General features: G+C 44.5%; 1 protein-coding gene across 1 annotated transcript in view; it reads right to left on the reverse strand.

The window, feature by feature from the left end:
• Nucleotides 1–5,909, reverse strand: part of SLC15A2 (solute carrier family 15 member 2) — a 73,975-nt gene extending 68,066 nt beyond the window's left edge. Inside the window, exon 1 of the mRNA XM_054069338.1 lies at nt 5,828–5,909. Within this exon, the coding sequence (XP_053925313.1) occupies nt 5,828–5,894 (67 nt within the window). The 5' untranslated portion in view covers nt 5,895–5,909. The remainder of the gene's footprint in view (nt 1–5,827) is intronic.
• Nucleotides 5,910–11,784: the final 5,875 nt, after the last annotated feature.

Raw genomic sequence — 11,784 nt, forward strand, 5'->3', positions numbered from 1 at the left:
GAGACCTTTTTATTCTTTTTTTAATGTTGATCTAAACTTACAGCTTTTGGATCTCCAGGGACCCTGATGCTTTGTGGCACAACTCATTTTGTCACAGAATCATAGAGTGGTTTGGGTTGGAAGGAACCTTAAAGATCATCCAGTTCCAATGCCCTGCCATGGGCAGGGACACCTTCCACCAGATGAGGCTGCCCAAGGCCCCATCCAACATGGTCTCGAACACTTCCAGAGAGGGGACTTCACAACTTCCCAGGGGAAACTGTTCCAGTGTCTCACCACTCTCAACCCTGTGCCCAGGGCAGTCTGGTCTGCACTGACACTTGTGACAAATGTCCTCTGAGTTTGGCAGGGAGAAAGGTTATGTTTACATAGGAGGAAGAAGTCATCTGTGCCTCTTTCTACCTGTGCCAACTCCCCCAAGGAGATCCACTTTTCCTAGGAGCTGAGTGGCCTCTGATTCACCTGATATCAGTGGGATGATGGATGCTCAGCCTTTCCCAGGCACCACTCCCACAGCACGTGTTAATTTCCCTTTGTTCAAAATGCCTTCCTCCCAGAAATAACCTCTCCTGTCTCAGCAGCTTTACTGGAGCACATCTTCTTGCTGTGACCAAACATTGAATCAGGCACTTCCTCCAATACCCCTCTTCAGCCCCCAGCGTCCCTCCTTCCTCCTGGGATCTTGCATGAGGTTGTGCCCATCACACAGCAGTCAAGTCTTGCTTCACATAGCTGCAAACACTCTGCACGCTTCACTTGTGCCAATAGCAACCCTGAACACAGAAATGTTTTTCCCATTGACACATGAAAACCACCTCTAGTATTGTCCAGCTTGTGGCCACCCAGGACCTAAAACAGAGCAGCACTGAACGTGCGGGGCAGCGGTGTGGCACACACCCAAGCAGTGGGCAATGGCACACATTGCTCTTACTGCACCTGCAGGGCACTAGAGCCTTGCTAAGCTTCACCAGGAGCAGAGCCAGACCCATACATTATAAGTGACTGTAGACACAGGCACAGAGCATGAGTCCTACACAACTGCAGGAAGTTTAATGAACACAAATTAAGCCACATTCATGCTACGGACTACTACACTTACCTCCAGCCCTTTTGTTTTCCTACTCTATTTCTAAGCAGTACCTTGTACAAACTCCTTGCAGATCTCCAGTATCTTCCTGTGGTGCTTCCAGCTAACGATCTGGTCCTTCTTTACATGTATTGCTTACCAGCAGCCAATCCCATTTGCATCCAATCAAAGCAAAATGCCCAGACCTAGCAGACATTTCACTACTGCTAGCATTTGGCCTCTTAAACGTATTTCCCTGAAGAGGGCGTGGGAAATTGGGAAAATCATATCTGCTGCAATACCAGTATGGGAATAGTACACATGGGTTGTGAGGCATGCACCAGCTAGGGCAAGAGCTGCTAGACAGTTGTGTCTGTTCGGGTCAGTTAATGTATCTAGTGCAGTCTCACCTGCAGTGCATGGCAAGGGGAGATGGCTTTTCCACTCCAGCTGATAAGCAGTATCGCTGGGGATATGCTGATACAGGCTTTCCACCTCCTGTGCCCACAGCTAGCATGACTTCGCTGTCTGACATTCAGCCTTTGGATGTCTCCAGGTACCGACCTTAGTAAATAGATGAGAGTACACTGGTACTCACTAACAGAGAAATCAATTAGTATCAACATTTATTACCTTTACAAAACACAATCATCTTTTCCATGGCCTCTAGCTACTCCTAGGCTACCACAGAAAATCCAGCCATGCCTTCAAAGAAGGGTTGAGTGCTCAGCAACTGGCAATAGTTTGCAGCTTTTTATAGAAATAATCACTCTGAGAAGCAAAGTGTACATGGCATTTTTTCTCCATCTCCCATTCAGTTTTACCTCTAACAACAAATCACTAAAGAGACTCAACACGGAATGCCTTAGCATTGTATTCATCTAGAAATATTTCTTTGCTGTATAAATTCAGATTAATATTCATTCTCTCCAAGATAAAGACAGCTAAAAATAATTTGAGGCAATAAAACAAGTTTTCAGCATTCCTGACACTTTCTATTGTTAACCAACAGACAATCTTATAACAGTAAAGTCGGAGGAATAATTCTTCTCTTATACTACATCTGATTGACTAGACGTGACAGATGGTGTTTTTATTACTTTCCGTCTTTATGCCATTCTAAAAGAGGCCTCATCTAATGCAACCCAGGCTGTGTTTAGAGTCTTAACCTCTCAGATAAGCAAACCCTGTTTCATCAGGTTAATGGATCCTTACTTGATTCAGGAAGGCAATTTTCCTTAAAGTTATTCTAATCAAGTACTCAGAGCCCAAATTTTCCTGGCTGATTGACTGCCAGCAATGGCTAAATCTTTCTACTACGGACCATATTTATTTTCAAAGAGGGAAAACAAGTTATTGTTATTATTACAGAACCAATTCTATCCTGTATTCAGTGACTTCTCAAATACTGGCTTCTACTGCAGTCACTGAATTAAAGATAAAAGTAAAGTTAATGCAGTCTTCCTCTCAGTGGTTTTGGTAAATACTAGGCAGGAAAGGAAAATTAGAGAGAGATACCCGCTGCCTACTGATACCTCCCCAATGAACTGCCCCTATGGTAATAGCATCTGACCCTAATCAGCACAGACCCCTTCAAACACAGGCTCACTCCACTCCGTCTTCCCGCATCAGCCTCCAAACTGTGAGCTCAAGTAACTTCACCTCCAGGCTGGGAAGAAGTGACAAGGGCCTATCCACCTTCTAAAAGGAAAACTCTGAAGGAAAAGTAGTGCTTCATGGGTTCTCCCTGCAAGTCCCATCCCCAGCATGGCATCTGACTCCACAAGCACAGTTCGGTGCTACAGCTGCTCATGAGTGCGGTGACCGCCCGTGTGGAGACAGGAATCATAGTGCTCTGCTGCCTTCGCTCTTGGTTGATTCAAGTCACTCCAAGCAGAAACTTTGCCAGCTGTGCTTGAAGAAGCAGCTGGGAGTTCCAAACTCTTTTACTCTCTCCCACCTACTGCAAGAGTGATCCAGCAATGGAGCCAATCTAAGAACAAAGAGAAAAAGCAGCCACCCTAGGGGTGCGCAGAAAACCAGTCACAGAAACGAGAACCGGACCTGCAACTTTCAGTTGAGTGCTTTCAGTTCTCAAGGACCACATTTTCTTTTCACACAACCTCAGAAGGAGCATTGGTAGCCTTGATGCCCCATCAAACATGCGATACTGGATTCCCACCTCCAGAAAAATCTGACCCCTAGGAGCCTGAGCTGGAGTTTGCAGAGCAAGCAAGTGAGATACTTGACACAAAAAAAAAAAAAAAATATTCTTTGCCATTTTCTGAGCAGCTGAGATGTTGTCCTATCAGCTCTGCTGAAGTTATTGATGCCTCAAGTGAAAAAGATCATTCTCAACGATTTTTATCTACCAGACACCAGATTTCTAGGGTTTAGTCAGGCAGAGTATTACACGATAATATCAAGGCAAGAATGTTTAAAACAGTGATTATTCTGCAGGAAAAATAAAGATGCTGGAGAATACATTATTTCTTTTTTTTATTCCTCAGAACAACTGCAAGGCAAGGAGAGGCTGTCAAGCTGTGATTCAAGGGAAATCAAGAAGCCTACATTTTCTCCCTCTTCATGATACAAACCAGTCCTTCCAACACGCTCCAGTTGTGCTCATCATTCAAAAAAACCAAAACAGTAAAGTCTTCAGGATTCCCAGTTTATTGAGAACTCATAGTATTTGTGCTCAAGGGCAGCATAGCAAATACAACCAGGAGGGCAGCAGGGTGATGAGAAGCAGCTAGAGAGAAAGCAGCTCTTACACATGTTGCAATCACACTGTTACGCTACACACAAACTTGAAAAAAAAAGCTACTAACCCTCGTGCCATAAGGCTGATGCTTCACCCACCAAGGAACATTCAGCAAATCCACCCCTCCACAGTAATGCTGCCCAAATAGACTAGTGGGACATGCCACCTTTTTAAACTCACCATCACTAGCCAAGTACAGCTCAGCTGGGTCCACAGATGTATCTCCTTAAATTAATTATCCCATAATTACTTGGTGAAGACTCAAACCTCATTAAATCACCTCTTGATTATCACAAACTGAGTTCTTTCTATGCTTGACTCCACTACTGTGTAGATATTTTAACCTCTATTTTTAAGTGTCCTTAAGATACAGAGGAGTATGAAAGCTATTATCTGTGTCTTGAAGCAGTAGCTGCAACTTTCTGCTTAGCTTAGCCAGAGTCTGGGATTTGAGAGCACAAGAGTAACCCAGGCACAGGGAAAGGCATTTAAAAGCAAGTTAAGTGACAGTCTAGCAAGATTTCCTCCATTATGAAACCTCATGAGATTAGTCATTCTCAATATGTTGGGGAACTCATTTTGAGGCAAAAAATTGTGGTGGAATTTGCTCTTTCTAAGGCTTCTTCTCCCCTCGAAATTGGAGGGGTGGGGCATGGTCCACTGTGGGCTTAGATGCCAAGTGAAAACTTTGTATTAGAATAGGAGACTCCCAATCCAAAGTCAGAAAGTATGGCTGGGCTCAGGATCAAGGGTTAAAAGTTCCCAAGCTTTATCAAATGTCTCTGTTTCGGGTCCTTTTGTGCAGCCTGTCACATTTAAAACACACCTCACACATTTAAAATAGTGCTCTCCTCGAATGTCATCATGGGCTTGATTGGAGACACTTCTGGGCTCAGAGCAAGCACGACTGGAAATTGCTCAAACAGCGTATCACTAAAAGGGCATCACTTAAGAAAACATGTTACCTGTGGAGACAGCATCCAGAGACAGCCCTGAAACTGTCCCCACAGTCAAAGAATCCCAGAAGAAGTAGGTATCTGTCCTTGTTAATTGTTGCTTGGAAACAAGGCACCAGAGCAGCAGGAGGAAACGACAAGCTTGATTCTTAACAGATCTCATCTGCTTTACAAGGTTTTTAAATAAGCAATGGACAGTGGAGAGAACTTGTCCCCAGGCCTGATGCAAACCCCCATAACTTGGCTGGATGGATCATAAGCAAAATTCACCCCCATCCAGTTTCCAGCATCTGGGAATAGCTGACTCCAGCTGCCTTGAAAAGAACTGCTAAGAGGCTCCACAGCTGTCGGATGAACTGCCCCAGTAGGTTTCTTGTTGTCTTTATTGAGTGTTGGGTCAGATCCCATGCACAGAAGTGCCCGTGATCAATGAACTCGTGATTTGCTAGTTCTGCCCAAGGGCTTATTCACAGTTAATCTAAACCAACTTGAATCGTGAAACTGGCTGGAAATCTCATCAGAACATGCTTTGCAGAGATTTCTAGCACTTTTGCTTCCAATGCTGGCTGAAAATAGAGGAAAGTGACTACAGCCTCCTCCAAGTTATTTTGTCAGATCTGGAGATGGGTGATTAATTCACAAAATCTAGTAATACCTCACTCATTTTCTGCCTTTTGATTCCTCCCTCCCCTATGAACAGAGGGGTTTTTTCCTCACATTTAATTGTTTCTCAGAACCGTCTGCAAAGTAGTTTCTGCAAACAGTTTTAAGTACTTCAACAGTATTAGTGATGTACGACATAAGCAGGCGTAACAGGACACAAAGGTTACATTGTGCGCTTCAGAGTTTTTCACCTTAGAAACAAGTTCCCAGTGCAGATTTGCTCAATTCTCATTCCGAAGCTCCTTCATGGATATTTTGGATGATTGCCTCCAAACAGCCTAGAACCACAAACATTCCTCATACCATGTCTGTCTATTTGAGCACTCCCAGCTAGGGAATGCAGAAAGAACAGGAACACAATCAAAGCACATTACTTACGGAAATATCTGCAGCAAGTCTCAAAGAAATGTGTTGGTGGAGTGTCCCCAGGTGGATGGATTTCCATGGAGGAAGAAGTGAAGTGGTACAAGACAAAAAAGAGCACTATGAAGTGTTTAAATTTCAGGATGTGTCTGAGATGAATGTAGGGAATGAACTTATAAGTTTATTTCTTCTTGTACCCCCAGCAGCTCTTGTATATGGTGACATGGAGAGAACAAATGGCGAAACGAGCTCTTGGCCTCACAGTAACATTGTTCTGTTTGTTGTCCCTGGAGACTTTCAGTTAATCTTCATCTGTGGGTTTGGCCAGAGAAACATACTGGTGAACCTCCCCTCTCCAATTTCTGTATGCAAACTTCAGGCTTCTTGAGGAGTCGTTAACTCTTTAATTCATCATTCATGTCAGTGAAGCCTTTTGTATTTTCTGTACCACCCAACGCCTTTTGAAGTGTAAGAGTTATCGGTGGGGTCTCTTTCTGATTGCATGCGCCCCAGAGCAGGACTCCTGTAGGACAGCTGGTCCTACAAAGGAGGATAGACAGCTAAAACAGACATTGTGTTGGCACTAGCTTGGCCAGACTTGGTCTCTCTCAGCCCTAGAGCTTCCTCCTTTTTTCACATTCCCTGTTGGGGAACAGAAAGTAACTCAGAGGATTTGGCTGTATCAAGCCAGCTTACCAAAAGTGATCAGCAATCAGAATTGACATCATATGTTTTCAAGAGTTCATATTCAGCTTAATACCTAAAATTAGATCTAGGCTTTGATGAACTGCGAGCAGGAGGGAAACTTGCTGTACTGACTACTCACATTCTGCAGAAAGTCAGTGCTCTTGTGAGTGCTGAACACTAACGAGTGCTGCACTCGGAGATGCCCCAATTTCTACACTTGCAAGAATCATTTTGCCATTCAAGAGCAGCTTGCAATGAAGTAGGAGCAAGCCAGGCACGTAGAGCTGTATTCCTAAGGCAAAATTACCTGGGTTCTTTAATTGCCCAAGAAAAGAAAGAGGTTTGAAATTGAAATTGGCCACTCCTGAGAGTTGGTGTGCCACAGAAAGACAGAGCCGGATACAGGTGGCTGGCTGGCTATCCACCCAAGCATCCCATGCCACCATTCCCACAGCACCCAACCACCGAAAAGGCACCAGCACCTGCCTCATGGTTCAGGCACAGCGCTGCAAAGAATACAATTATTTCAGCCCTAGTGCTCAAGTTGCTAAACCACCTGTGGCACGTCGCTTGTTAAAAAAGGCTGATTGATGAGCAGTGTACTACTGATCGTTTTACAGGAGATAAACCAGACATTCAAGATGCTTGTGACAGAACAGGTCAGAGTATGCGATAAGATGCCATTGGATCCCTTGAGATTAAGAGCCTGATTTTCCTCTCAGCTATTCTGGTGAGAAGCAAAAGGAGCTGCCTTGTGTGTGAAGATAAACCTGTAGATTTGGTAGGAAGAATCTCCTCCTTGGGTGCTGGCAGGACTGCGCTGAAGTGAGGACATTTGAGTCCCCAGACCTCAGTACCATCTGGCTGCCCAGAGAACCCAGCTTATTTTCACAGTGAGAACCCAGAAACATCCATTGAGGCCAGGGGATTCCAGGCTCCCTGGCACAGAGGGAGAAGCCTGGAAGCTCAACAAAAACCTTGTGGTCCCCATTGCTGCTTCTAGCAGGGAATTCCAGACTTCTAGGGTCTTCCACACATCCAGATAGGCCCGAGTCTGCTCAAGCTATGCAAACTGCTCTTTAGACCCTAGCAGCTACCTTCAAAGCCACATACACCGGGTCATGGAGCTTTCCTCAGAGAGCAGGGAGAGAAAATTAGGTACATCAGGGCAGGAATTCAAGCACTGATGACTGTGAAGTCACCAAGGAGAGGAAGGAAGAGGAGCAATACAACATGAGGGGAGTTCAACTTCCCGTAAAAGTAATATAGAGAGATACAAAAAAGCTTTAGAAAATATTCATTCTGCCTCAGAGTTCATGCATGCGGAGAAATCTATCAAGGCAAACATGTGCCAAGCAAACACCACCCGGGAAATGCTGAGGCAGTTCTTCTGCCCAGTCCCCTCAGCACATGAATATGTCAGATCAGTGAAAACAGGGCTGGACAATACTTCAGTTCATAAAAAGGTCAAGGCTATTTTCAGCCAGATGCACTTGGAATATGGAGCAGCCTCAGGTCATTACATCTTCTTGCCCTTAATACTCCATCCCTATGTGATTTCAGAACAGTTACTTTGACCAGAGTCAAACCAGTAAAACCAAATAAATCTGTGTTTTTAAAAAGGGCTGTGTAGGAAACTTGAAGTGTGTTAAGTCCAGAATAAACAGGAGACTGTAGAAAAACTATGCTTGGTGGTTGCCACACAGAAATAAACCCTGGGGACGAATCATATGAGGCAACCAAGGAAGAAAGAAATTATCGTAGCTGCGGCTGAAGAGAGGAGACTTTGCTGAGACACTGCGGTGGGAATGAGGGTGAGAGGGATCTAGCTACAACTTCTGCAGTGAGCCTGAGGCCAAGGATGCTGCCTCCTGACTTGGATGGAGGCAGCACCACTGTCAGATACTCTCACATCTTTCTGCATCCCAGTACTACCCACAATCAGGGAGAAAAGCAGGAACCCAGCCTGTCCCCACACCACTGAAGAAACAGGGATTCAGCATGGAAAGTTGACACTTAGACACAAACACCTTCCTCAAGCCCCTCACATCACCAGGGTGAAAGATGGGTCATTACTAATCAAAACAGAATGTTTTGGTTTCAAAATTATCTCAGAGAGTCAACAGCTACCGGAGCAAACAGCCTATTTCCTAAGAATTTAGCAGGGGAATAATTTACTGGAGCTCAGATAAAAGGCAGTCACCTGGAACTCAGACTTAGAAGAAATTGCTTCTTTTCTAAATTACTGGTTCAGAGGTTAAATAAGGAATATTCATCCGACTGCACTTTTCTTGCACACTTTCCCTGATGGGTGCACTAATGAACTCCAAACCAGCTGGGGAAATGTGTTCAGTCCCTCTGCTCATCTTCCAAGGAGCAAGTTCTTTATTAAAAACTAATGATTGAGTCTCTTTTTCATAATTAGCATCTGCAAATCTGGGGGCAACTTCAACCCCAGGATAAATAGGAGCAATTCCCTTTGCACTGATTAGGAGTTCATCCTTATCAAAAACTCCCAGAGGCCTCTTAAATTTACTGTCTTGATTAAAGATGGGCTTATTTTTAATTGGTGTGGTTTGTTATCATTGGTTACGCCAAAGACTTCCTCTGCCATGCCTTGGTGCTTCCTTTGCACCTCAGTTCAGCCCTCATCACGCTGAACTATTCAAACAATTGCAGGTACCATGTATCGTCAAAATACATATGAATATGTATAGATCCAGACATTTTAACATGCTGGCCTTGGAGGAGGAGTCATCCTGCCCCATGGCAGCTCACACACCAGGCTGCAATTGTGGAAAGGAATTTGAGGCTGCAGAAAACCAAGTAGAGCCCAAAGGACCAGATCCACAGATATAAGAAGGTAACTCCACTGATTTTGGTGGGTTGTTGCCAACAAGACAGTTCTGTTTGCCAGCGAGACAGAGCTGGAGCAAAGTCTAATTAAAAACCAATACGGGCTGCAAGGAGTCAATTGATTTACTGTGGTTCTAAGCTGTTAGGTGGCTCGTACCCTTGTGACTCACATTATTAGTCAAGTAGTCACAAGACAGCATAAGGGGAGACTTAGCTGAGGGTAAGTCTCAAGAACATACATTTTCTTAAAGCCCTCTTTAGGGATTTGGAATCAATTTGTGGTTAGGACTGTAAAACATGTGAATGCGCTTCTCTTTGATGTCTCACTATCAAATAATTTCTAGATGCTTTATGAGGCTTCTTATTGTGACTCAAACCAAAGACAGAATTACCAGTATTTAAAACTGAGCTAGAAGCTAGGAAAGACTTGGTTCTAGGCTTAATTTTATGCCCAGTTTTGACCTCTTTGCCACCATTTAGCATTCAGGAGACAAACTCCTGACTTTGCAGCTCCACAGAAGCTCTTTCTAATTGAATCAAGCAGATTTAGATTACACCAACTGATCCTTTATTTAAGCAAGAAGTAGCGATTCACTTAGATTGGTGAAAAGCATGGGCTTGCAGGGGAAAGGAATTGAAAAGATAGTCTTTATGTCAGAAATTAGAGAGAGAATAAAGTTTCAAAATTATTGAAATATATAATTTCAAAGTTTTTAGTTGTTACAGTTAAAAAATCTGCAAATTTACATAGTAAAAGTTCACATTTGAAATTAAATGTATCCAAAACATTTTGACTTACTCAAGTAATGTTTTCTGTTTTTTCAAAATGCAGGCAGCTTATTCTGCTTCAACATAGGAAGATTTTCTAAATCTCAGACATTCTGGTGGGGTGGAAATGTGCATCTCTGAGGCTCTAAGACCATTACATTCCCAGATCTTCTAGTGCTGGAGACAACTGTGCTGTCAGTGTCCTCTCTTGCCACTTCTCCACCTTACTAATGGTGCACTGATGAGGGCAAAGCACACGCATTGCAGCGAGTACCGCCAACGCATGGCTATCAGGTTTACACTGCCTCGGCTGCCTCTGCAGTAAACGTGGCTCATTTACCAGCCAGCCAGAGAGGACAAGCTCTTGGGTTGTGTCTGCTGATAGGGAAGGGCCAAGTGAAAAACAATGGCTGCTTGCACAGGTTGGAGAAGACTTGCTGCTTGAATGGGCAGTATCTGCCCCACCTTTCCACCCCATCCAGCTCTCACTTGCTGGGGCAGACTTGCAGATAAGTCAGCCGTGTGCTGGCTGCCAGAGCAAACATCTCCATGGAGAGAGCACCCACCACTGAAACTGAAGCTATTGGCACCCAAAAAACTACCTCTGTGACAGATATCATGACTGCCAGACACTGTGGATCCAGCTGGTTTGAAACAGGTAAGGAGCCTGGCTCATTCTGGTTTAAAGTTCAAAGGCAACCATGTAACAGCAGAACCATTGCTTACTGTGACTAAATCCTGCTCTACAGACTACAGGAGTACTTGATCTCTCACTTTTTACATCAGATCTCAGTGCTGTAGAGATGTGCCAGATGCTGGGGTCAGCCTCCATCCATGCAGAACAGATGACTCTGGCCGTGCTCGTGAAAGCTGTGGCTGCTTTGGCAAGTGCTTTGAGTGGTTGCCTGAGCCAGTTGGTATTAATGTGCAAGCCAGCAAAGGGCAGCAGGTCTGCCCAAACAGTAGGGTGGCCAAGCACAGGATAGACATCACCATGAACAGCTCCTCTTCTCCATCAGAGGCTGGACAGATGGTATGGAGAGAGGGGTTCCCTGCCTTAACACTTTGCTGCATAAAAGTCACGAATTGCTTTCTCAGGAAAAAAGAGTCATTGAAGGCAACAGGACCCCTGCCTGCTCACAGGCTAAGGAAAGATCTTTGGGACCTCAGACTTGGACTGCACAGCTGTATCTGACCAGTGAAAGCAAGCTATGCGTGTGGTACCTTCTGCTCTGCCCTAATTTTGGCCCATGCCCCATCCTGGAAGGTAGCAAGGATCAAAGTAATTTGACACGTAATGAACCAAAGTGAGCCACTAATGGGAAGGCAAAGGAAAGCCAAAATCGAGACAAAGGGTTGGCTTACATAGAGCACCAGAGCCAAGCGCCTGCCCTTGAGAAGGATGGGATAACAAAGGTCACTGCTAGCACTAGACTGTTCCTGAAATAAATGTTGTTTGGCTTCAAGGCACACAAAAGAAGCACACTTCATTGAAACTACTGCTTCCAGCATGCAACTGGAAAGTGTTTGTCCTCCAAGTCACTCCAAACTATGGTAATGGGATATTGCTCTCAGCTGACAGATAGGTTTGCATCTCTGTTCGTCAACATATGGAAGGTCATTGATCCACAGGACTCCATGCCTGCTCTTTTTCTTTCCAT

This window comes from Cuculus canorus, chromosome 6, assembly GCF_017976375.1.
Source record: "Cuculus canorus isolate bCucCan1 chromosome 6, bCucCan1.pri, whole genome shotgun sequence".
NCBI lineage: Eukaryota > Metazoa > Chordata > Aves > Cuculiformes > Cuculidae > Cuculus > Cuculus canorus.